This window comes from Petaurus breviceps, unplaced genomic scaffold, assembly GCF_028583685.1.
Source record: "Petaurus breviceps papuanus isolate PSGF00001 unplaced genomic scaffold, PetGlider_PUasm1.0 189, whole genome shotgun sequence".
Taxonomy (NCBI): domain Eukaryota; kingdom Metazoa; phylum Chordata; class Mammalia; order Diprotodontia; family Petauridae; genus Petaurus; species Petaurus breviceps.
Window position 1 is genome coordinate 27,202,642 of NW_027185809.1, and position 27,762 is coordinate 27,230,403.

The 27,762-nt window shown below is 37.1% G+C and overlaps 1 protein-coding gene across 7 annotated transcripts in view; it reads left to right on the forward strand.

The window, feature by feature from the left end:
* SIPA1L1 (signal induced proliferation associated 1 like 1) overlaps positions 1 to 27,762 on the forward strand; it is a 367,706-nt gene that overhangs the window by 292,871 nt on the left and 47,073 nt on the right. For 4 of the 7 annotated variants that reach the window (XM_069092084.1, XM_069092083.1, XM_069092086.1 and 1 more), the window contains 5 exons: positions 13,176 to 13,325; positions 19,847 to 19,971; positions 22,436 to 22,498; positions 22,966 to 23,084; positions 24,738 to 25,180. In XM_069092084.1, coding sequence (XP_068948185.1) covers positions 13,176 to 13,325; positions 19,847 to 19,971; positions 22,436 to 22,498; positions 22,966 to 23,084; positions 24,738 to 25,180 — 900 coding nt within the window. The remainder of the gene's footprint in view (positions 1 to 13,175; positions 13,326 to 19,846; positions 19,972 to 22,435; positions 22,499 to 22,965; positions 23,085 to 24,737; positions 25,181 to 27,762) is intronic. The other 3 variants (XM_069092087.1, XM_069092088.1, XM_069092089.1) reach the window with 2 other exon arrangements.

Genomic DNA, 27,762 nt, shown 5'->3' on the forward strand with positions numbered 1-27,762 from the left:
CAGGAAGATTAAATTACTTTCCCAAGGTTTATACAAGTCATAATTATCAGAGGTGAAACTTGAATCCAGGGCCTCTGACTCGAGCCAGTGTATGTAACCTTATAGGAGACTCACAAAGAAATACTGACAATCTGGGATAATTGAAAATTATTCTGTAGATAAGGTCAGGTTTGCTATTTAAACATTGTGTTTAATTTATCCTTTATCATTGAAAAAAAATTTTTAGTCTTATTGTGGTATTATTAGTGTAGGGAGGGGTGGGGGGGGTCTGGGACCCGTGGCCTTGAGACCACATGTGGCCCTCTAGGTATTCAAATGTAGACTGAATTCAAACTTCACAGAACAAATCCCCTTCATAAAAGGCTGCAGGTTCCCTACCCCTGACTAAGGGTATGTCCTCACAGAATGTTCCCTCTCTCCCAGTGAAGATCAGCTACTCTTCTCTAATGTCTGTCCTTATAGAATTACCTGGGAGCGCTGAGATGTTGAGTGATTGGCCTAGGGTCACACAATCAACAACTGTCAGATACAGTATTTGGAGCCAGATGTTCCTTCTAAACCTCTCTCCACTATGACATTGACATTTATACATTTAATTTGATTTGATTATTAAGTCCCTTCTATATACAAGGCCTTTGTAAAAGTGTTAATAAAGTGATGAAAAACAGCATTTCATGCCTTCAAGTTACCTGCAGTCTAATCTGATAGAACATTTAAAATATAAGTATGGTATAGTACAAGGTACAATTTGACAGGCAAAGGAAAGCTCTAAAAAGATTTCTTTAGAGAGTATTCTAGAAAAATTGAGGGAGAGACCACTTTCAATTGGGAGACCCTCTTTCAAATGAGAAGGATCAGGACTTCATGGAGAAAGTCACCTGAACTGGACTTTGAATGATATCTTGATTCCTTCTCAGATAATCATATGCATGAAAAATTGAATTTTCCTGTGTTCGTTTCTCAAGGGAGAATTATTACCATTTTGAAATAGTGAGAGATACTTCTCTGTAATGAATAGAATAGACTTGGAGTCAGGAAAACCTGACTTCTAATCTTACCTCATTTATTAGCTATGTGATTATGGGCAAGCCATTTAACTTCCATAAACATTCTACAGTTAACAATAACCATACCAAAAAAAAAAAAAGCAAAAAACAAACAATAACAATAGTACCTACAGCACAGAGTTGTTAAAAATAATATACATTGGGGCGGCTAGGTGGTGCAGTGAGTAAGAGCACCAGCCCTGGAGTCGGGAGGACCCGGGATCAGTTCAGGCCTCATATACTTAACACTCACACAAAAAAACTGGCTGTGTAACCTTGGGCAAGTTACTTAACCCTAATTGCTTTAAAAATAATAATAATAATAATATACATCATGCTTTGCAAGCCTTCACTCTATAAATGTTAGCTGTTTTTCATTGCCGGAGTACATATTCCTCATTGGTGTTGATAATGTCAAGAAGCTAGAAGTTCAGAGAAAAGCTCCCACCCATGTTTGTGGATGGCACATCCATCCCCATCCTTACCCCCGCGGGGGAGATTTTTAAAGGTACATAGAGTGGCTACAGAAGTTAGGAAAGTGTGAATGGGTGACCTCCTGTCTAATTGGAAAAGCAAGTACATACATAATGAGAGCCCATCCATTTAAGTATCATTGGTAAATTTATCCTTATAAAGATAAAAGTAGAACTTGGAGGTCACTTTTCAGATTCCAGCATAAGTTGGGGAAGTATTTTCCTTCCATGAGCATAAGAATTCAAAACTGTTCCCTCGACATAAATAAAAGGTTTTACAAGAATCCAGTCAGGGAGAGAGAGTTTATGACAGGAATGATAAAAATTAAAAGCATTTGAATTCTATACATGTCCAAACATGTAGTTCTTACAAGATTATTAATGTGGGAAGACTGCCCTTAACTCATCCCAGAAAAGCCTGTTAGTCTGCTGAGTGACCCAGTTTGGAGGTAGCTACATGGCCATAAAAAAGACACATCCTTGAAATTTGGGGTGGGGCAACTGGGGCACTAAACCCTCAAGGGAAATTTACCTGACCATGATTTAAAACATCATCTCTACCTTCAACTTCCTGTGCAACAGATTCAGCTGCAGATGACTACCCTTTCCTGAAGCTAGAATTAAACATTTTATTATTGAACCTACTTAGAGCTAAAATCTGTAGAGAGCCAGCACTCTTGGTTTCATTTCCTCAATTAACAAGCATTTACTAAGCCAGGTACTATGCTAGAGACAAAGCTCAAGAAACTCAACCGAGAAGAAAATATATACATATATAAGTATGTATATAAAAATTAAGTCTTCATGGAGGAATAGCACTTGAGGTAACTAAGAATTTTATGGAATAAATAGGGAAGGAGAGAGCAAAGAGAAGGAAAAAAAGAGCCACCCCTTGTCCAGTAACTACAAGATTTCATTTGTCAATTATAAAATTGCCAAGAATGGCTCACATAACAAAACCTTGTAATGCCTTCCCACCCCTGTTGGTGGATTGATAATATTCATCTTCATCATCATCATCATCATGCCTACTGTATCATAACTGATCTGGCAAATTTCATTTAGTCTGGTAAAAATCTTAATCACTCTGGACAATATTTTGTGCCCCCTTGGTTTACATTGCCAAATTGCATTCAGTTATATAGTTATTAAGAATCAAAATCAAATGCCCGTTGGAAAAATATTTGGATAACTGATTTTTTTATTATGTCTTTTTTTGTGTGTTTTTTTGCAGGGGGGAAGGAAGGGCAATTGGGTTTAAGTGACTTGTCCAAGGTCACACAGCTAGTTACTGTGTCAAGTGTCTGAGACTGGATTTGAACTCAGGACCTCCTGACTCCAGGGCCAGTGCTCTAGTCACTGTGCACTGTTAACTGATTTTTAAAATGTGACGTTTCTCTTTAAATTTTTTTGCTATTCGTAGTTACATTTTAAAGTATTTAAAAAATCCAATTTCTTTAAAATTACCAATCTTATCAAGAAAACTAAAAATCAGTGATAGAAAAAAAGACAACTACCTGGAATTCATACCTATCGTCAATATGGAATTGTTTCCATAGGTAGTCATTCAAGGCCTTTGTTTTGCTCCTTGGAAGATGAGTAGGTATAACTAACTTCTTTTAATAGAAATCATTGTGCGCCGTGGTGACAATTTAGGTTTTTGTTTCTGATCTTTCCATTAATGATGTACTTGGAGAGATAAATGTGATAAATTTCCTTTATTTTTCATGAAGGAGTAATTGAAAATTCAATTAAGCAAGAAAGGAATTACTTGATACATAAGATAGCTTTGTTTAGAAAAACTAAAATCTGCATGCTATTCTTGCATGTGCTTGTATAAACATGTATGGATATGTGATCTGGAGTGTCATGATGGTCTGTCAGTTGCTGTCCTACCAAGCATGCCATAGCCTCACCCCTCTCATTCCACCCATAGACATTCCTGTTGAATTTTACATATCCTGCATAGCATGATCATGTATGCATGTAATCATTGCCAAAATTTAATGGATTGCCAAACTAAGATTGGCTTAGTTCTGAGCTGCAGTAGGGCTCATGCTTATTGGATTTCCACACTGAATCAATATGGTGAGACCCTGGGAGCACAGAAGCATTAAACTAACCAAGGAAGGGCAAAGTGGACCAAATTGGAAAATCAGGACAGGTTAAAGTTGAGAGAGAGAGGGATAGATAGATGTGAAAAGAAAAAGTTCTCCCTTTGTACCTCTCCTCTCATGTGATAAACTGTGCTACCTTATATTTTGTATCTGTCTTATGACCCCATACTGGCTTATAAGCTTCACTAAGAAGTGGGACTGTCTTCGAGGGTGTTTTTTATTTTTTATTTTTTGCCTATCCCCCAAATCTCAAAACGATCCCTTCAGTGAATATTTAATGAGTGATCGGAATGTTTGCTGAATTTACTCATTCTGTGCCTTGGAACCTATTTTTTTGCTTCTTATATATACATATGGTATGGAAAAGGATTCTTTACTATATCCTAGTCTGTGTGCATGGAACAGCTTGCCAGTAGCTGTGAAGTGGTGATCATTTGTCAGAATATGATAAATTGCAGTTGTATAAGGTGATACATATATAGGTGGAAAGCTGACCTTGCCATAGGATAATCAGTGTTAGTAGTGCACCCCCTGAATAGTTGGTGTCTGTGACTCATGCTCTAAAATATTCCAGGACTGTGTAGTGCGTTAGGTAGGAAGTGAGATTGTTTTTATCTAAGCAGGTTGTTCAAATCTCTTATTGACACAGGCCAAAACTGTGTTATCTGCATTTGTTTTGGGGAAGTTCTTTGATTTCTGCCTTGCACATGCATGTGTGTGCTCATGCACCCACATTACACACCATTGAATGGAGTAGCAGAAGTCACTTTGGTCTTGCTCTTTGACAGATGTTATTTTAATTACTGAATGTCAGTAAAGTGCTGTGCTTCATTAAGGGCTAGGGGTAGATAATCCATCAGTCTTGCTGCTATTCGGGTCAGTTTAGCTTGTTTGTTATTGTCATTTCTGGACTTGGCATTTGAGATGTGGAGGCCTTTAGTCTTGTTAACATCTCTAAGCAGTGTTGCCAAATTGGAAAGGTAAAACATACAGGCATTATTGAAACTAAAACATTACAACTCATGTGGGAAAAGATTTTGACATAAATCACACTGGGAGTGGTTGTTCCTTGTCCATAGATTTTAATCAGTCAGTTTGAAGGTCAGTTTTTAACAACTAAATTTGTGTGTTTGCCGTAGGAGGTTTGGGGACAGTGATGGCAGGGTTATTATGTCCTTGTCCAGGAGGTGTAAAAAGAAGGAAGGGGAGCTTTTCTCACTTTCCTACCCCCACCATACTGTGAACATATCTTTCTGTACGTATGTAAAGAGTAGGTCATCTCAGAAAGCTGGTATTTTTCTTAGCACTTTTTTCATGTAGAGATAATACTTTTGGGAAAATGAGAAACTGGTATTAACCTTCTTGGACCAACTTTCTCTAAATTTCCAAACTGTTAGCTTTTTGTTTTCCTTACAAGAAAATACTTCAGGATTTTTTTCTTATGCACTTAAATGAGACTACCCTAAACACAGTCCTGCAGACCGAGGAATCTGTTGGATTCAGAACTCTGATAGCCATGATTTTTTTTCCCCATTGCTACATTATTGGTATTACAGAAAAGTGCTAGTATTCATTTTTGCAGACAGAAGTTGGGAAGTCTTAGAGAACATTTGGTATAAGTTACTTTACAAATATTTAGCTATTTTTTGGCCAAATTTTGAAAGATATAAGGAGGGGAATTTCTGAAATGAATGCTAAAATATTTGAAAAATTCCTTTTTGGGGGCGGCTAGGTGGTGCAGTAAATAGAGCACCAGCCCTGGAGTCAGGAGGACCTGAGTCCAAATCCAGCCTCAGACACTTAACATTTACTAGCTTTGTGATCTCGGGCAAATCACTTAATCCCAATTGCCCTGCCTTACCCCCTCCAAAAAGCAAAAAAAAAAAAAAAATTCCTTTTTTGCAGTGATTAAAACACTATTAACAAATGCTTACATTTACTTCTATTAGAGCATCTCAGAGCACTGTTTTAAAAAATCTTATTATTACTCTTTTTACATCACCTTAATTTCTGAATATGTCCTTTTCCCCTTCCCTTCTAAGTTGGTTGTTTCTCGTAACAAAAAAAGAGAAAGAACCAACAATCAACCTTATCTGTCAGCGTATTCCATATTCCATATCTATAGCCCCCCACATCTACAAAAAAAGAAGGCTTATTTTTTCAGCTCTTCTCCAGGGCCAAACTTGGTCATTATGATTGCAGAGTCTTCAGATTTGTTGTTATTCTTTCCATTTTCAGTATTGTAATCATATTATGACTATTGGGATTTTGGTTACTCTGATGCATCTAAGTGCTTTCTGGAAATACCCCCTTCCACTTTTTATCTGGAAATAAAATTCATACTTCTTCCCCTTGTAACAAAGAAAACCATTTAAACTAAAATACCCTTACACAGTGACCTCATCTACCAAGTTTTATAAAATTCTTCCCACATAGACCACCCTCTTCCCCCTCTTCTGCCTTGAGGAAGAAGACATTCTTCTTTATCTCTCCTATGGAGCCTTCTTGTTCTGTTAATTACTCAGGCTTCAGCTTCCTTTTAATGATCTTTTCATTTACTTTGTAAAAATTGTTCTTTACATTCTAATTATTTCATCGATTTTCTTTCCCCCACAACACACTTTGGTCTTGATTATTCCCATAACTCTGAAGTGGACAGGATTTTCTGTAGGAAGATGATAAACACCACCCCCCCCCCCCCCAAAAAAAAAGAGGAGGAGGAAGAAGAAGAAAAAAACCACAATCTTAATTCCCACGGCTCTCTGAGATTTTTAGAAGTGTTATTCCCATTTTGTAGATGAAAATACTGAGAATCAGAACAGGAAAATGACTTAAACATGGTCACATAGCTAGTATCAGTCCTGGGATTTGAATCCAGGTCCTTAATGATGCTACTGCACCATATTATATAAGACAACAATGTCTTTTTGTGCAGTTTTTTTTTATTATCAACTTAATAAACATTAACAAACATGAACATTTCAAGGTTCAAAGAAAAACAGAAAGGGATATTATATGACACTGAAATTCCCTACTCTATACAGATTTTTAGATTAATTCAAATTTTACATAATAGTTCCAGCATTTCTTTTCTTTGTCTCTGTTTGAGCTTCCTTCTGCTTTCTTCTGTTTGTGTTTTTAACGATGCATGGACACTTTTTTTTGTTTCCTTCCTTCTTTTGGTATCACTTTCTACCCCTTGACTATTCCCCCCAAATTTCTTTGCCACAAAAAAAGAAGAAAAGCGATCATTGTAAGAGATTAATAGTCATTATGTCAGAGCATTCTTAACAATCCAGCCACTACCCAGAAACTCATCTAGTCTGGTTCTTTATAATTGGAAGTTGGGTTCCATATAATATGGAGTTTTAGATATTTAGATAATTATTATTTATAATTATTATTAGATAATATTTAGACAATTAGAACATAAATCAGGCTTTGACTTCACAGAGATGAAATGGGCTTCTTTCTTTGCTCAGTGTCTGCATCAGATCATGTCAACAACCTTTGTGTGTGCCAGTTTTCAACTTTTTTCCTTTTTGTTTTTGGTGGAAGAAGGGAGAGGTGTATAATGTAATGGTGCTGACTCCATTTTGATTTCTGATGAAAGTTATTTAGGTGTGTTGGAGGAGCTGAGAAAATTCTGGCTACCAATTCTTGAGGTGACTCCAGGAAGTGATAGGGAGTCTAGAGCAGCTTTGACAATCAGTGGATATACCAGTGAAAACCAGCTACATACCATCTTGGGTAGAAAAGCCACAGATTGCTGATACGTGGTCCATTGATCGAACACCCTGAATTAAATGCCTGAATTTTTCCAACTCTAAAATTTTGTCAGTGTCAAAATCAGAGCCTTTTAAAAGAGATCAGATAATCATAAATAAGGATTAATATTGAAACTTGCTACATGCTGCAGATCAATAAAATTATCATGATTATATTGTTATATTTCCTCTTTATGTGTACTTTGTATTCACAGTTAGAAAACAAAGCCACTATTGAGTTTTATGAATAAAGAAAAGGAATGAATGCTGATCATCTAAAAAATGCCTTTTTTTCCTCCCTTTGGGATAATTCCAGTAACCAAGTGGAATTTTCTGAAGCACTTGCCAAATAAAATGAGCTACAGCCAAAGCCTAGCATTAGGCATTTCAGCTGAATGTAGAGGATTTGGGGTGCTGGGAATGGAGGGAGGATTCCTTTTTTCTTGTTTTTGTTTTTTAAACTCATATGTGGCAGGTGTAACTCTTGGAACACTGCAGTAGGTTACCGTAAGCGGCCTACATTGGCGCCCATGCTGCCTTCCACATATCTGCAGGAAATGCCACATGTCACTTTATTAATTATGCAAAGAGGGAGTGCAGTATCTGAATTGTCCTCTTAGTTTATATTCAAACCACCCAACCAACAGTCCAGTTCCTTTCTGTGTGGAATAACTGCAGTATTCACATGTGCCACTAGAGAGCGCTCAGCCTGGAAACAGTCCTTATTTCCCAACCACCGGATTGGATCCTAGAACTTCACAGTAGTAGCACTGGCCAGGTTATGATTTTAAACTAGGATAATAATATGAAATAATGACTCAGAATTACTAATATTTCTTAAATAGAAGTCTTTTTATTCATCCAGCATTTGGAATTTCCTTTCTCAGACAAAGGCAGTCAATATATAGTGACCAAAGGGTTTACTTAACTTCACAGAATTGCACGTACATTTTGGTGCCCTTACCTGGGGTGTCCCATCTCCAACTCTTGATCTAAAAGTTCCTCCTGTTTGCACCTCCAGCCTTTCTTTTGGGGATGCTAGAACAACGGTCCCAAGTTACTTGCTAATCGATGAGAAAGATCAAAGCATGAATTGTATTTCTGAAACTCTACCTTATGTTTGGGACTGAGCAGGAGAAAATCGGCAGTGCATGGAGCTAAATAATTTTTCTCACCTCAACAGCTGTAAGATGTTACAGTTTTGCCTGAGTATCTTTTAAAGAGTTGAATCTGGATCACCTCTGTATTGCTAGCTTCAGGTAGTTTGCTCAACTGGCAGTTAGCATCTTGGAACTGCTCCTCTCTCCAGCATGGCAGACTGGAACTTTTCTCAAGGACAAAGAAAATGGGGAACTCTAGAAACCTGTGTACCTATGCCCAGGTCTTGTAACTTCCCGGTATCTCACTAATCTCTTCATCCTGTTGGAATTTTAGAAGCCCCCTCAACTCCTAAGAGATGAGCCCAAGTTTGATACTTAAAAACACCTGCTAATACCTTGAATAGACTGGATTTGGTTCTAGTCAATGCTGATACTATAGAAATGGTCAGTTTTTGTGAGCTTGACTGAGCCCTAGAGGCCACCTTCCTATTGTCACCAACAAAAGACTTACTGTGATGTATCTCACGTATTAAAAATCTTTTTTACTCAGTCTATTTTGGCACAGCCTAAGACTGTGCAGTTTTTTCCTCCATGTGCCTTTTATAGAATGATTGGAATAAAATGGTTGCTTAAGATTCACTATCAGCACAGCAGAACACTCCACATTTCCAGTCTTTTTCATCTTCTCTCCATGAGCACCTTTTAAGTGGAATGTACTCTTAAGCAACTAATAAAGACATTAGGCTTAATGAGGGAGGGGTTCTGGGGTGTCAAGTGTATCCCTCACTCTTATTTCCATGACAGTAGATAGTTCTGTGTCTGCAGCTGGTGTTCTTTCATAAAACTATTGTGACCTCTTGATCCTTTGTCTTTTCAAGTGAAATGCTTTTGTTCAAAGATCTAATTTTCATCAGACTGTCTCTAGTCTCCTACCTTTCTATCCAGACGACCACTGGAGCCTTTTTATTTTTGCCTCAGTACCTAATTCGCAAAGAAATGTTCTGGAGTTAGTTGAAGTTGAATTTTCCTCTATGTGAGCATTCCTTCCACACTATCCATTCTGCAAATATCTTTACTATTTCTAGCATTTGCTCATAATTCAGCCATTTCTTGTTTCCCACTTATACCACTCCTCTCTGGCTGTATCGAAAAGTCAGAAATCTTTTCCCCTTTTTTGTGCTGCATAATATTATTAAACTTGGCAAATACCTCCTCTGTGTCCTGGGCACCCTTATAGTGTTACTCTAGGTTTCAAAAACATCCTAAATACAAAATTTGTTAGGGTAAATGGAAAGTAACCTTAGAGGATAAGGTGGTAGCAGCCAAGTAGAGGGTGAATCCAGGCTTGCTGAGTTTTGAAGGAAGCCAGGGATTTTAGGGGCTATGATGAGGAGATGGAGCACTCTCCGTGGGGGATAGCCAGTGCAGACATACATATGTGAGAGATCAAGAATCACATGTGAGATACAGCTAGTAGGGCTGCCCTATAGTTTTCATGGAAGGGAGTGATGTGTAAAAAGACTGGAAAAGTAGGAAGTGGCCAGGTTGTGAAGAGCTCTAAATGCCTAACAAAGAATTTATATTTGATCCTAGAGGTAATAGGGTGCCACTGGAATATAGCTAATAGGGAGAGGACCTCCCCTTTAGGAAAATCCCTTTGCTGTGTGGAGGGTGGACTGGAGTGGGAAGAAATTCAAGGCAGACAGACCAACTATAAAGTTGTTGAAATAGTCCAGGTGACATGATGAGGACCTGAACTAGGCAGGCGATGGTGTAGAGAGGAGAGGAGAGAAATTCAAGAAATGCTGTGGAGGTAAAAACAATAGGAGAATGAGAAGCCCAGAATGGCTGGAAGTATGGTGGTAACCTCAGCAGTAATGGGGAGCTTTCCAGGAAGAGTGTTGGGTAATAAAGATAACTAATGTTATGGTTATATATAATATAACTAATATTATACATTATTATATAATAATTATATTTATATTTATTATTATATTATATATATAAATATATAATATAATAATGTTATGGACATGTTGAGTCTGAGATACTTAGGAGACATCTTGTCAGAATGTGTACTAGGCATTTGGTTACTTGGGGCTAGTACTTAGGAGAGACTAGGACTAGATATATAGATCTAGGACTCATCAGCTTAGAAATAATTGAATCCTTGGAACTTCAGGACGAGATTAGGAAGTGTGATAGTACCGACAGAAATTGGATTACTCACAGTCCCACATCTAGGAAGCATAGGAGCTGGTATTCCCATTGATCTGGGTCCCAAATTCCCTGCACTGTTATGCTGCTTCTTGCATATAATAATCAGTCACATTCATAGAGTGCTATGATACTTAACAGGGTATTTGTATACACATTTCTTCCTTTAATTCTCAATATAATCCCATGTGGTACATAGGCCATACATCATTATCCCCATTTTGGGGATGAAGAAACTGATTTAAATGAAGTGATTTGTGCAAGTTCCAACAGAGAAAATGTATTTTAAATGGCTTTTAAAATTTTACCAGATGAATTTGTATTTTAAACTTTCAGCCAGGTATTCTTTACCTTTTTATTCTGATTCTTACTCTTTACTTTCTCCTCCAAAAAAATAATTGTTGACCTCTACTTTTTTTTTTTCCATATGAAAGGATTTACTCAGTTTCCTATGATGGATGTTTCCCTTCACACTACAGTTCCTGGCTCTGAAACCCCTTGAAGGGAACTAAGCTGGGTATTAGTTTTGCCATAGATTTAGCTGACTCCAGAAATTTGATTTAAGGCATCAAATACCTTCATATTCAAAAAATGTTATCTAAAACAGTTTATGCTTCGGTTAAAGCCTCTGCAATGGAAAAGAGAGAATCAACTTTGCAGAGTGGATAGAATGCTGGAGTTGGATTCAGGTTGTAACCTTGACAATTTCTAACTTGTAACCCTGTCTAGGCAGTTACTTAGTCTTTCTTGGCCTCACTTCTTCATCTGTAAAATAAGGGAGTTGGACTAGAATGCCTCTAAGGAGCCATCCAACTTTAAATGTCATTTTATTTTTCTATGAAAAATAAGTTTTTCTAAGGATATGTCAAAGTACTATTTTTAAAGGTTTTTTTTTAAACACATAATAGTTGGCATTAATTAAATCAGTCTTTTTTTCCTTTCAAGAGCAGTAAGTATAGAACACTTTCCAAAGTTTGAAACTCTAGTTCCAGAATGCATCACAAAGGAAAATGTTTCTTCAGATTAATCAGTAAGCATCAATTATTGTGTTTGACAGGTGCATGCCTGAAGAGTATAGGGTGGTAGACTTGCTAATACATAAAGGTCTGGTCCCTGCCTTTGCAACAAATCCATACTTTTTGTCTTGAAATCCAGGAAGCAAGTTTTGATGGGTTTTTTTTGGGGGGGGGCCTTTTGGAGGGCAGTTGGAGTTAAGTAACTTGCCCAAGGTTACACGGCTAGTTTTTTTGTCTATGTGTTAAGTGTCTGAGGCTGGAACCAAACTCAGGTCCTCCCAACTCTGGGGCTGGCGCTTTACTCACTGCGCCACCTGGCCACCCCAAGTTTTGATGTTCTAAACTCAAGAAGTACTTTAAATGAATATTTGCAGAATTGTAGCCAAATGCAAATTATTAAGATCCTGACAGAAGTTATAATGATTTGTTTTTGTTGTTGTTGAGACCCTATATGAGATTTTCTTGGCAGAGATACTAGAATAGTTTGCCATTTCCTTCTCCAGCTCATTTTACAGATAAGGAAATGGAGGCAAATAGGGTTAAATGACTTAACCCAGGATCACACAGCTAATAGATGTCTGAGGCTGAACTTGAACTGAAGTCTTCCTGCCTCTAGATCCAGTGCTCTATCCACTAAGCCACTTAACTGTCTCATTATAATAGTGATATGCATGTTATTGTTGGCTTTTTAATAGCTGCTTTTTCACGTACCAGGCTTATGAACCATAGAAATTGAGTACATACATAATCCAAATTTTCAGCAATATAGATTAGTTGACAAAGAGGCCCTTGAAAACACTAGTGTCAATGGTTAAATTATTGTTGCAAGGGAAAGGAATAAGCATTTCTATTGCACCCTTCTTTGTCCCAGGCACCATGCTAACTAAGTGCTTTTTTACAATATTATCTCATTTAATACTCTCAACAACCCTGGGAGGTAGGTGCCAATATTATCCCTATCTTATAGTAGGAGAAACTGAGGTAACCTAAGAGTGACTCATAAAAGACCACAGAGGTAATGAGTGTCTGAGGCTAAATTTGAACTCAAGTTTTCCTGACTCCAGGCTTAGCTGTGATAAAGAATTGCCTCTTTCAGAAGAACTAATGTGAAAAATTGAATTTTGTTTCATGATACTTGGGTGCAGTACTCTTACATACTTAAAGATTATAAAAGCAATTAAACCAGTTTATTTAAGGAAATTTCTAGATATGCACATGTTTTCCTAGAGTTTTTTTGTTCAGTTTTTTCTTGTGTCCTCTCCTCAAGCAGTTTGCCCGCTGTAAAGGACAGTTTTCATCAGCTGCCTTCATTTTTCACTGTCCCCATGAAACCCCAGTCCCTGCTGACACAGCAGTTCATGTAGCATCATACATCATGCATTGCCTTGGGATGTTCTCTTTTGAGTTGTTGACTTTATATTTTTGGTTTGCATACACAGGTTGTCTCCTGGTTCTGACATCTATGTGACAGTTTCATCCATTGCTTTAGCGAGATCACAGCAGTGTCGTAACTCCCCTAGCAACCTTTCTTCATCTAGTGAGACTGGCTCTGGTGGGGGCACTTACAGACAAAAATCCATGCCTGAAGGGTAGGTATGCTGTTTGCACCATTTTATCAATCAATTGACAAGCAGTTATTGAGTGCCTTCTATGTGCCAGATACCATGCTAGATGCAGGGGTTGCAAATAGAAAGAATGAGCCAATCCCTACTCTAAAGAGGCTTATATTCTAATAGGGGAAGACTAGAAAACTATATACAGAATAAATATAAAAGAAAATTAATTAGGGAGGAAGGGCATTAACAATTGGGAGATAAGAGGACTAAAAATGTACAAAATGGTGCTTGAGTTTCATCTTGAGGGAAGAAAAGCTTTCTGTGATACAGAAGCAAGAAGGCATGGAGAATGGCCAGTACAAAGGCACCCAGACCAGAGTTGGACTGTTAGGAGCAGAAAGAAGGCCAGTCTGGCTCGGTTGCACAGTGTAGGCAATAATGTACAATATGCTAGAAAGATTGTGACCAAACAATGAAAATCTTAAAAAACTAAATGGAAGAGTTTGTACTTTATCTGTGAGATAACAGAGATCCATCAGAAGGAAGCAGGAAGGGAACAAGCATTTAAATCATGCCTATTACGTGCCAGGCATTGTGCTGAGTCCTTTACAAACTTTCTCTCATTTGATCCTCACAACAACCTTCTGAAGTAGGTGCTATCATTACCCCCATTTTACAATTGAAGAAACTGAGGCAAGCAGAAGTTAAGCCACTTGCTCAGAGTGACACAGCTAGTAAGTGTCTGAGGCTGGATTTGTGCTTAATCTTGGACCTGGAGTCAGGAGGACCTAAGTACAAATCCAGCCTCATCAGGGTGGGTGCTCTTTCCTTCATCACAGGACTTAATCCTTCAGAACCTTAATAGACATAAATTGTGACTCAAAAAAATTCATCATCTTGTGGACTTTTGGTGAAGTGTACAAGATGTCTTATTTTTCTCTATACCATACTAAAAGTTCTTCCATCTGCTAAGACCCAACAGCACTTATATTACACTATTATATCCTTCAGCAACCCAGATCACAATAAGGCAATCAGACTTTAGCAGGGGTGTGTGTGTAGACACACACATATATGGGTGCACATATGCATATGTTAAGCATGAAATGAAACACGTGGTTCATATTCCAAAAAGGAAAATGTTTTGATGTCTGCTTAAGGCCTCTTCTTAAGAAGTTTACCCTTCAGGAGTCTCTAACATACTCAGGGAATGCTGAATTATCACATGAGCTGAACTTCATCCACTTCATTAAATTGATTAATTTCATGTGCCACATTTCTTCATAGTATTAAGTTCTTTGGTGGATTTAGTAGGAACTGCTCTCATTGTTTGCAACATGCATTATTGTGGAAGTAGATAAAGGCTATTTACATCCCAGATGCTGACTTGCTCTTTTCAAATGTTGCAAGTTTTCTGTAACCTTTCCCTGACATCTTTCTTCCTTCTTGAAATCACTGAGCCACCTGAAAGCCATTATTTGCCTTTGGGTAAGACTCATAAAATAAAACACTTAAGCGGGTGGCAATTTCCAAGAATGTGAAGAAATAAATAAATTGGAATCTCTGAAGCTGGGAAAGTAATTAGCAGCAGTAACATTACATGTTATCTTTTGCCCAAGGAAAAAAGTAAAAGATAATTATCAAAGAGTTTTTGCTATGATTTCCCTTTTGGAGATATTACTGAGAACTTAAACCATGTGAAACATTTATTGAAGCTGAAGTTTCTATTCCCCCAAAATTCCTTTCTTAAGTACATTTTTACTATGTGAATGTGTTTCTTTGATAATTTTGTTGACATTTCACAAGAAGTCACAGACTGAGCACAAGAGCTAAAGTTTTCATCTCTATTTACTTTAGAATTATTCTTTACAAAACCTTTCTTAGGTCATGCAAGCCATTATAGACTGTACCTTTTGCTTGAAATGAGTGCTTTATTCATTAATATGGGAATAAGAAACAAATTTTAGCTCTTTTCAAACGATTGTATAGAATAAGTATTAATGAAACCATACAATATACAGTATTGAACATTTCTATTTTAGTTGTGGGGTAAGGACTGGAGCTCTGTTTTTACTGGTCTAGGAGACTCCTAGGGAACTCTTCCAATGCAGGTTGGTACCTTCTCTGCTTCTTGAGAATTGCCTACAGCTCTGAGATCTTAAGTGACTTGCCCAGGATTACTTATGCAAGATACCAGTGTTGCTTCAAGGCAGGTTATCTCATTACTTACACCTTGAGCTCTCTCTACTCTCTCTCTGCTCTCTTCTATTTTAATTGTTTGGTTTAAAATGGCCTAGTTTGTCATTTTTTCTTTTTAAAGAGCTAATTGCAACTTAATTGTTAAGATGGTGATTAACATAAATGAACATGAAAACAGGGTGCTTTTTGTGAGTTGTGACAGAGTTCACCAGAAATTAATCAGCTGCATTATATGGCCTCCAGCTCTAAAATCTACAGAACAATGATCCCATTGCAATGACTGTTATAAATAATAAGGTTCAAATGAAAGGCCACCTGGCACATTGACTGGAGGCTGGACTTGGAATCAGGCCTGGATTCAGGTTTTGCCTTTGACATGCTAGCTGTTTGTTGTTATGTAAGTCATTTACCTTGTCCTTCTTGTCCCAGGAAGGTCTCTGACTATAAATAACAATGCATCCATGAGGGAGCTTCCATACTGGTGAAATCTTGTGAAATCTGTATGATGCAGTTTGTTAAAGGAATTTCTTAACTATTTGATTCAGCATTTAATCTCTAAACCAACTATATTGATAATATCTTTTTTTTTTTCTCCCTTCAAAATAGTATCTCTGCATTTTATGACTTAATGGATGTTAGTTCCCTTGTTGGGACTAACTGATAAGACCAGGGCCCTAAACTTGATTCTTCTTTGAGCCAGATAGTTTTGGGGATTTAAAGGGTAAAAGAGACCTTAGAGATAACCAAACAGTTTCCCTCCATTTCTGAACTCAGTGATGTTCAGTGACTTGCCCAAGGTTAAATCAGTCACAGAATATGAACAGGAAGGGATCCCGGAAGCTTTTCCTTGTAGTCAGGTCTAACTCTCCTCTTTGAATGCTGCCTGTCCTTATTTTACTTCTTTCCTATGATTTCATGATCCTTAAAATTGCTTTCTAGTCTTCACCTGGCATTACTGGCAGAGGCAAAGAAGAATTTTCACCTGTGTCAGGAGATTGGCGTGTAGAAGAGAGGCACACAGAGAAGAAAGGGCAGCAGGAACACTGAGTCTAAATCTTGATAGGACTTCTCACCACTACTTTTAAAACAATCAAAAGTACATACAAATTAGGATCAATATCAGCATATGTTATGATCCAGTAAATATCTATAGTACATTAAGAATGAAAAGACTAATTTTTTTTTCACCTTCTGACTCTGCTGGTCCACCTACCAATCCTATATTTTTAACAGGAATATTGAAAATATTCAGAATGATATGATTATTTTAGCTCTTCAAAGAATTGTGGTATATTAATGTAAAATCAAATTCGAACATGTTTATTTTTTTAAAAATTAGAGAAAACTCTTTTTGCTTAGAATGCTATTTAAAACAGTACAGGGCAGGATTCTTAACCTGGGATTCATTAATTTTTTTATAACTATTTTTCAGTTTGAGTTCCTTTGCAATTCTTTTTACAGGGTATCCCAAAAGTCTATGACTTTTATTTTACAAATTTAAAATAGTGATTCAGAAAATACATCCATATACTTAGAGTACCAAAGGGGTTCTTGACACAAAAGAGTTCAAGAACCCTTGTAGGAGACAAGAGAATCTATACTTAGATTTGGATTCTTTAATCTACAACTTTCAGGAACAATCTTTTACTGGTAGAATTCATAAAATGCCATTGAAAAGTAAAAGCAAAATTATACTATGTTTAACTCATTCTTTTTTGGGGACCAAAATTTGCATTTCAAATCAAGTCACATACAAAAATTTGAATCATTTCACCAATGAAAAATTAAATAATCTTCATTTGTGACTTGTAAATTTTGAACACTGCCAAATTTCAGTATAGTTGACAGTTTCAGAGCTGGATGTGTCTTGTTTGAGTAGGTGGTAGCCAAACAGTCTATGTACTGAGCCCTTTGTTAGCAACTTTTCTTAAACACTTTTATTAAATTTGCAGAAGACTGAGTTTTCAGATCGAATGAAAGTTGCCACATTATCTGTTATACCTTGTATAGTATAATGGGAAAGTTCAAATCCTTCTTCTGCCACTTACTACCTGTATGATCCCAAGGCAATAAACTTGTCTGGACCTCTTTCATCATTTGTAAGAAGTAGTTAAACTAGAAGAGGAGTTCTTTGGTCATGGACACTTTTGGCAGTCTGGAGAAACCTGTTTCCCATCTTAGAATAATGCCTATTCTATAAATATTTAATAAATGACTACTTCTGGGCAGCTAGGTGGTGCAGTGAATAGAGCATCGGCCCTGGAGTCAGGAGGACCTGAGTTCAAATCCAGCCTCAGACACAATACAAAATTAGCTGTGTGACCTTGGGCAAGTCACTTAACCCCAAATTGCCCCCACCTTCCCCCTTCCAAAAAAAAGGCAAAAAAATAATAAGTAAATAAATGACTGCTTAGCACACATCTGGACGCCATACTGAGCACTTGAGATACGAAGAACTCAACACCTAGACTGTTTGGCTGCCGCCCACTCAAACAAGACACATCCAGCTCTGAAACTGTCAACTCTATTGCAATTAGCAGTGTTCAAAATGTACATTTTGAATGAAGTCACAAATGAAGATTATTTAACTTTTCATTGGTGAAATGATTCAAATTTTTGTTTGTGACTTGATGCAAATTTTGGTCCCCCAAAAAGAATGAGTTAACATAGTATAATTTTGCTTTTACTTTTCAGTGGCATTTTGAAATGGTCCCTTGCTCTTAAGGAGTTCACAGTCTAATGGAGCAATGAACATACAAACAACTATGAACACACAAGATGTGAACAGGATAAATTGGAGCCAGTCTTGGAGGGAAGGCACTACTATTATTAAGGAGAAAGAGGAAATGCTTCTTGTAAGGGGTGGAATTTTGACTGAGAATTAAAAAAAAAAAAAGCCAGGAAAGCCAGGAGATAGAGATAAGCAGGGAGATAATTCTCTGAAAATGGCCAGAGTCAGGAGATGGGGTATCTTGTGCAGATCAAAGTGACCTGGGCATCTGGATCACACAGAGTATATGGAGAAGGAGTAAGTTGTCAGAAGGCTGTGAAAAAGTAGTTTTTAATGCATAAAACTAAATATCGAGGATTACAAATGAAACCAGTTAGAATGAATATTATTATCAAAATCCATTTTCAAAAAATTCATAAATCCCTCAGTAAGAACTTCTGGACCAGAAAATCCCAAAAGTCCCTTCTGGTCCTAAATCTGTGATGGGCAGGAACCATATTATGAATACACTATCCTCTGTAAGAAAATGTTAATCAGGCAAAAGCTCTGATGCTATATGTACTGCTGAAGATTCTTCTTGCATAAAAAACAATTAGTGGATGCATTAATTATGGTGTTTTTGGTGCTTCTCTTATCTAGATTTCTCATTTGTTTCTTTTAAAGGAGATGAACTTCTTTCATTAAAGTCATTATAACACAAGTAAATCTGTACATTTCCACAACCACGTTTGGATTTTATATTCTTCCATTTCATGGGAAGGATTAAAGCTTATTTGAAAGTTTCCTTTGTTGCTATTTTAATAGAAAAATAAGGCTGTTTTTGAACTATATGATTATCTTTCACATAGGAAGAAATCAGCGGTACCTTAATTCATTAATTTACCAATTATTATTACCTTATAGGTTCATTTGCCCTAATACAGGTAGAAAACCTGCCCCATTGGAAATAGACTTAAACCATAATCTTATACTTAATTATGGCATGTCCTTGAAACCATTAGGAAAGCAATTCTCTGAGTTCTGAATTTAAATATAAGTTGGCTTTAAATACTTTAAAATATATTTTATATTTTAAAATTTAAAAACTAGCATTTTAAAGCACTTTAAGGTTTGCATAGCTCTTTATGTAATTTCCCTCATTTGATCCACACAACCCAGTTGGGTAGGTACTCTTATCATCCTCATTCACAGATGGGAATGCTGATGTTGAAAGGAGCTAAGTGGTTACACAGCTATTAGGTGCCCTGGGCAGGATCCAAACTCAGGTCTTCCTGACTTCAAATCCAACACTCCACTGTGCCACTTCGCTGCTTATATTTAGGATATTCAGCCTTCCATAATTTTATTTTGATGGTTTTGAAAAGCAGGCCTACCCAGTTATTTAACTTTATCTTTTAGTTCAAATTAGAAGTCATGGTCATAAATGGTTGTTGTTTATTGGTCATGGTACCAGTATGGCATATTTATTTACAGGTAGAGCAGTAGTCTAACATATGTAGCTATAGATATGTTTCACATATATAATTCCATTTTCCTCACATTCTTGGACATCACATCATAACCACCTTCTCTTTGTATATGATGTTAATGAAATCTTTGCTTTTGTTCTGGGGAATGATCCTAGGTTTGGGATGAGCCGCAGATCCCCAGCCTCCATTGACCGGCAGAACACTCAGTCGGATATCAGTGGCAGTGGGAAAGTCACACCCAGCTGGCAGCGAAGTGAGGAGAGCATTGCCGACCAGATGGGTAGGTCATTCATTTTTATAGAAAGAAAATTATTCTCACCACAAGATGAAGGTCACCAAAAGTGACTGGCATCCAGGAGATGATTCTTTAAAAAGTGAAGTAAAAACTCTGCCTGCCTTTAAGTAGAAGTTTAACTTATTAAAGTGAGTTAGAATCAGGTCCCTGGCAGATGGTCCCAGACACTCTTCCCGGAAAGCAGTGAGTAAAATACAAAGGATTTTAAGGCTGTCTTTGCTTGAGACCTCTACTCTTAGGATACACACATAGACTAGTAAGTTATCAGCATCTTCAGTACCAGGAATAGTCACCTGAACCATAAACATACATGTAAGCCACTTTCCTTTTTTTTGCTTTACTTTCTGCTTAGTTCATTTAATATTTCCTTGTGTGCCTTTCCAGATGGTGACATATATGTCATATATATGTATTGGAACTATAGGTTTTCTTTTAAATTTTTAAGAAATCCTAGTACAAAATAGAAAAAAAAATCCAGAGATTTAAATCATTAAATAAACCTGTAACTTTATTAGACACTTTTTTCTACCATTGAGTACATTTTCATTGCTCTTTACAATTAAGCTGTTAACTAAGGAAATGTGTTAGTAGCATTGAACAGCTGCATACAACAACTTTGCATCATTAAGCTCTCATGTGGAATTTTCAGCATATTATTCCTTCCCTTATATCTACATTGTAGTTGTTTCACAATGACATAATGACACAAGTTGGTACCAGTGAGATCAAGCCACAAATTTATTTTATTTTATTATTATTTTTACCATCAAATATTTCTGTTAAGTTGTTTCACCAGAACTGGCATTGGTCTGGGGTGCTAGATTTTACTTTCCTGTCCCATCAGCAGTAATGGCAGAGTCACTATCAATATGGGATGTGATATAAGGAAATTTTAAGGTTAAAAAAAGCTTAACTTTTTATAAGCTGAAGACTCATAGTTTTATCATTACTCAAAAAGCAGCTCTTGTTACTATGCTATATCTGATTACTGTCCTCACATAATTGTGTTAACACATAATGGAAGATGGGATGGGGAGGGGTGGGAGGGAGTTTATGAAGTGAAATGTAATTCAGGTTCGGAAGATATGATTTATTCCAGTAACTTCAGAAACTCAGCGTGCTATGCCTTGTTACTGAAGCCATCTGTTGTTCTCCACTCTCTCCCCCATCCCCAGTTTTACCCCTTCTTAACATGAAAAAAACCTTAGATTGTATGGATCTTCAGTTCTCCTTTTGACAGACTGAGTTTAATTACATATGTTTGATACTGTTGTGATGGCAACGATACATGTGAAGCTGATCCCTTGTTCAGCATTATTTTTGCAGCTTCTGGGGGGTATGTTCAAGCTTTGAGCAAAGTTGCTAGCAGACCAGGCACTTTTTGTGTGATAAAACCATACTTCCTACATCTACAAAATCAAGGGAGGATGGAAGTAAGGAGGGGGAGATGGAGCATATATCTTGAAACTAATAAGGATCATTATGAGATTCCTCATGGATTTATATTTATTCTTTCACATAAACTTAGATTTGGTCTTTTTTCCTCATGTCCCTTTTAATTCAGTGCCATAGCTTTACTTGACACATCAAACCTTAAAGTTAATGCTGATGAAGGATTTTGGTAATCTGTTTATTACTTCAGTAAACTGTATTTTCACACACTTTTTAGGAATCTGTCTTAATGTCTGTAAGAAAAGGAATTTTTCATTGAAGTTTGAGGGGATACATACAAGTGATATCTTCTCTTCATTCCAAAACTCAAGGTTTTCTTTGGGCTTGCAACTTAAAAGAGAGTTGAGATCTCTAAGAGCTATTATGTTCATGGCATACAAACAGTCGCCTGTCATATTCAAAGGGAACATAGGGACTTGAAAAGTACAAATAATAATAGGGAGGGTTTAGAAGTAATAGCTACATAATGAAATATAATTTTCCCTCATCTGTACTTAGGTATAGCTATAGTCAGTTATGGGCCCAATTTTGCAAGAATGGCATTCTCTCATAACCCAGGTTTCACTAATTCACAATATCTAGAAGATTTTCCTGTCTGCCTCATCTCTCTCTGTATGTGAATATGTGCTACTGTGAAAGAAATCAGAGGGCTATAAACTCCTCTTGCCAATCTGAACAGCAGAAAGAAGGTGATCATCCTTGCTTGACTAGATCCGTCCATAGGATAGGGTTTTTTGGGTAACATTTTTTTTAGGCCATTCGTCTTTCAGAAATGGTTGAGAAGAGCAGTAAAGAGAGTAGATCACAAAATGCCTTAATCCTTCAGGAAAAGTTCTGTATTATTTGTACCATTTTTTGACAATATTCTATTAAAGAGAATACTGATAAACAATTGATCTTTTACCTTTGGAACCCCACTTAATACCAACTTGGAGTTCAAAAGGAAGCCAATGTTTGAAGTAAACTAGTTGCTATGTGTCTTTTCTGTTGTGCCTAGCTTACAGTTATAGAGGACCTCAGGATTTCAATTCTTTTGTCCTCGAGCAGCATGAATATACAGGTAAAATATTTCCAAAGTACCATGGTAAGTAATATATAACTGCATCCATGCCTGTCCAGGTAATGTAGTTCAAGCAAGGTTAGCCAATGTCACAATTATTTTCCTAAATCCAATCCATATATCCTAAATATATCCCCCAAACTAAAAGTGGATTACAAACTTTGCCCTGTTGCTCATGGCCTTTTTCTTTTTCTTTTTTCTTTCTTTTTTTCTTTTTTGGTTTGGTGGTACTTGGCTATGCTACTGTGTCTGATGTGACAAACCGTCACCAGCTGCAAGCTTTATCCATCAACCACTCAGTTTCTGACATGCTGTCTATTATGTCAACTCTCAGTAAGCTTTATTGCTGAAGTTCCAAGTTTGCTGATCAATGCACTGAGAGATACAATGCCAAACCGTCTTCATATGTTACCCATGTTCTTGCCTTTAACTTGTGCTTGTGCCTAATATCATGTGTTATATTCCAGAGCCAACTTGCCACCTCCCAGCTGTATCAAAGGTGTTGCCATCTTTCCGAGAGAGTCCTAGCGGGAGATTAATGCGGCAGGATCCAGTTGTTCATTTGTCACCAAACAAACAAGGGCATGTAAGTTAACTTAAGAGACAGTAAGAGTCCTTGAAACGTTTTACTTCCTAGCCAGGGTTATCTTTATATAACTCAGAGACTCAATACCTTTCAGAAATGTTATTGCAGAGTCAGCTTAAGATAGGATTTCTTTGTTGGAATGTAAAAAAGGTATCAAAGCAGGACTCTTGTTACCTTTTCAATTTTCTAAAGCCTTAGTGAAGTCTAACAGTAAATGCATTCATGGAAATATATTGCATCCAGTTGAATAGGTGATTTAGGCTCCGGCATTTAGAATAAATAAAGGACCTATGGGAATGTTGATTACAGTAAAATATTCATTATGAATTCATATGTTTAAAGTTGTTAATTTCCGAAGTTTTAGCTTATGAGATTTGCAAAGAGTTCTACTATTAAAAGTATCATTTCCAGTTACATTTCTACTCCTGTAAGTCATAGAGCAAGATACATTTTCACACTTTTTCATATTATAGTGGGAACTCAGCCACATTGTTAGTCATCAACATTTGTGAAATACCCAGGATTTTCAAAGTATTTTGGAAAGTTCTTTAAGGATAGTCAATTCTCCATTAATTGAATGTGAGTTTTATCTAAGTAGTTAATATTTAATCTCTCAAGGCCAATTTATGAACTTTGTACATTGGAAAGAGCTCCGGATTTGGAATGAGAAGGTCTGTGTTCAAATCCTAGCTTTGCCATTGCTAATGCTGCTGAAAGGAGAAGCAATTACCGGTTATTTACAATTTAGTCTAAATTGGTTTCAGTTCCTTTTCATAAAAACACATCACCCTGGAGGAAAAACATATATTAGTGATATGTATGGTGATTTAAATCAGCACCAATTCTCTCTGGAAGATAGACCTATCCCTTAATGAAATGCCTTCCCCATGACATCAGCCAAGTGAAGAATGTATTGTGTCCCTCTTTAAACAAATGTATGCATGTTTCCTTCTCTCCCCAGCCTACTTTTCATCTCCACCAAAAAGCAGAAACCTATCTTAATTGAAACACTATTTTAATTGCATGTGTATTTTGAATCTCATTTCTTCTTTCTCCTTTTCTCTAGATAATGAATTAAATGATTTTCTATGGATTCTAGAAAATGCCCCTTTTAAACAACATAGCCATTGCCTAGGACATGCTTCTATGAGTAAAAATCATCAAATGGGAAGGTGTCACTCCCAGGAAAGTGCTTCCTAAATATGGGGGACTTGGAGGCTGATGGAAAGTGAAATTTATTTGGGAGCCAGTCTTTCATCTGTTCTGTTCTTCAGGTTACTATGAGTAATCAGGCCTTCTGGAATAATGAATTCTTCTAAATGACAAATCCTTTAGAAATGGCATCCCCTTTCTATTTTAAGATTAAATGAGGTGCTTAATACTTTTAAAAAACATGCTTTCTTTTCATGTGAACTCTTAACAAGTAAGGGAAAAATGTTCTTAAAAAGACACATGTACACACTCTATTTTGTCATGGATCCCTTTAAATTGGATGGAATTGTGGGGGTCTTTTGAGGTACCATCTCTCCAGCTTTGATTTGTTACTGTCCTTGATCCATTGAGAACTTATAAAAAGACTTCCAGTAGTGCTTTGTTCCTTTACCTATGCTTTCCTTGTAGACATGGAGTGAAAACCTGGCTTTATCTTTTCAGTCTGATAGTCATTACTCAAGCCACTCCAGCAGCAATACTCTCTCCAGCAATGCATCGAGTGCTCACAGTGATGAGAAGTGGTACGAGGGCGATCGCACAGAGTCAGAGCTCAACAGCTACAACTATCTTCAAGGCACCTCTGCGGACAGCGGCATAGATACCACCTCATACGGCCCCAGCCATGGCAGCACAGCATCTCTGGGGGCTGCTACATCATCCCCACGCTCAGGACCCGGAAAGGAAAAGGTGACACCACTGTGGCACAGCTCCAGCGAAGTTGTCTCCATGGCAGATAGAACCTTAGAAAAAGAGAGTCATGGAGCAGACCGGAAGACCGAGTCTTCACTGAGCCTGGATATACATAGCAAGAGCCAGCCCACCTCGAATCCTTTAACAAGGGAGAACAGTACTTTTAGTATTAATGATGCTGCTTCTCACACAAGGTAATGGTCCTTTCCAGATATCATTTCCTTTCCAGTCCTCCATCTAGTATCCCCTCCTTCTATTCCATAGCCTACCAAATATTTTAAAAAGTGAAGGAAACTGCCTACTTTATTCAGCTCAGCAGGGTATCAAAGGAAGCATTCAATGTAGTAAAGGATATTATTGTTCATTTAATGCCTTGTTGATCATAAAATACTTGATGGGAAGTCCTGTAATCATAATACATTTTAAAACTGGAGGATTTTTACACATCTATTCTTTTTTAAAATTGTATTTGAATTATATTTATTTTTCTCTCCTAATATGCTCATTATTTCAAGCTACTGGGCACTTTTAAAGAATCACAGAAAAAAGGCAGTAATTTTGCATATCATTTGATGATAGACAATGCAAAATAGGACAATCTCTTATTTGCAAACCTTTTCAGGGAAAAATAAAACCACCAAGTTTTAAAGCAAAGGGGTGATGTTATACACAATGCTTTCATGGTAGTTTTTTTCAGCTTCATCTCACAAGAATTGAGGGAGGGATCCAACAGCATGGATGAAGTAATTTAGAGGGAGGGTGTATGTGTGTAAATCCACACATACATATAGACACACATGAAAGGCAGCATGTTGTAGTAGATAGAGAGACAGCCTCAGCCAGGAGAACTTGGATTCAGATCTTCCCCCTCAGAAGCATAATGACTATGTAGCTTTGGTTAAGTCACTTACCCTATTTCCAGATACTAAGATTATGAATTCCAGAATCTACGATTATAAATCCCAGAAGAGAGTTTTATCCCTGAGTGTTTCACATAGTTATGAAATCATAGATCCAGACAGGGAAAAAAAACCACAAAACAATTCAGTATAAATGTCCATACATATGCTTCTCAGAGTGAAAAAGTCTACATTTCCTAATAAAATTAGAGAGTGCTCAGCTGGGCAAAACAGGTGCCACTTTTCTTTTCCTCCCTTTGCTTTCAGACAGAAACCGAAGATTAAGACTTTACCCGTTATTATAAGTCACCCACTCTGTCAGTCTCTTTATAAAACTGTTCATCTTAGTACTGGTTTCTCTTTTTCACTTTTCACTTTCTTTTTAAAAAAATGATAGTTTTTGTTTTCACATCACTTCCATTTCCCACTTGATAGATGAATTTCTTTTTTTCCTCCTCTCCCAGAGAACCTTCACTTATAATAAAGAGGAGAGATGGAATAAAATTCTTCAAAACTAACATATCAGAAAATTGACGTGCATTATTATACACACCCACAGTTCCCTGCTTCTTCAGAGAAGCAAGGGGGCCACCCTGTACTTTCATTCTATAGTCAAGTTCTTTTCTCACGTCTCATGTCTTCATCTATCCTCATGAAGAGAAAGAGCTTACTAAGTGAGGCTTAGTCATGTTCTATCTAGTATTAAGTGCAAAGCTATCTATGCCCATCCTTCACTAGTTCACTAGACTCAGGTAAGTTTAATCATTTACCTTTCATTTGAACCAGTATAGAAGTAATCACTTTCACTATCTGCTCAGTAGAATCATAGATTTAGAAGTGGAGGGAACCTTAGGGATACGTTGCTAGATCTGTGGCTGGAAGGGACTTGAGAGGCCGTCTAACCTGATCCACTCATTTTCCAAATGAGGAAATCTGAGGCCTAAGCAATGTCATATCTTCCTCCAAATCTCTCAGTCTTTCCAAGGTACCTGGTAGAGGACATAATGAATGGGGGCATGGCATCATGGAGGTGTCCTGATCCTTTAGAAGGAGAAAAACAACTTCTTGAGTATCGGTTTGGCTTTCCCAGTCTTCATACTGATTCTAAGTTGTACTCAGTGTGATAGTAATGGCAATTAAAGATTCCCCTGTATTAACACAATCAGTTTGAAAACCAAGCCAATACAGGGGAATCTTTAATTGCCATTACTATCACACTCAGTCACAGAACATATGTACAAGTTAGGTTATTTTCTCTGTAGTTCAAAAGATTATCCCCATCTTCTACTTCTTTGGTTTTCCCTAAAATTCTTTATCTTAAAGCACTGCAATATTTTGTTTTTGTTTTCCCAAGAATTGTGCTATATTTTGGAGACAGGGCTCTGTTCCAAATTTTCAGGACTTTTCCCTAATTTAAATAACATAATGAGTGATAAGTTGAGAGACATAATAGCATAGTGGATAATGATCTGGCCTTGATTCCTATAGACAGTGTGACCCTGGGTAAGTCATTTAGCTTCTCATTGCCCCAGGCAGTTCTCTAAGGCCATAAATTACACAGCAGGTGCCCATCTGCATTGGTAGAAGAAATTCTATACTAGGAACACCTTACACTAGTGAGATCGTAGATCCAGTCCCTCGGTCAAAGTTTGAATGAAATCAGCATATGATGAGGCTGAATACAGCTACCTCTTTGTACCCAAAACACATCAGGGTTGGGCCATTCAGCTTTGATTGAATTGCTTCTATGTATCTACTCCAGGATAAATCCCACTGAAAAGATATATATATATCTTGACTTTTATTTTAATTGGATGCTTGGATGGTGCTAAATTTACCAGATATTATCTTAACATTCTGCTTTATATTAGCTGTGT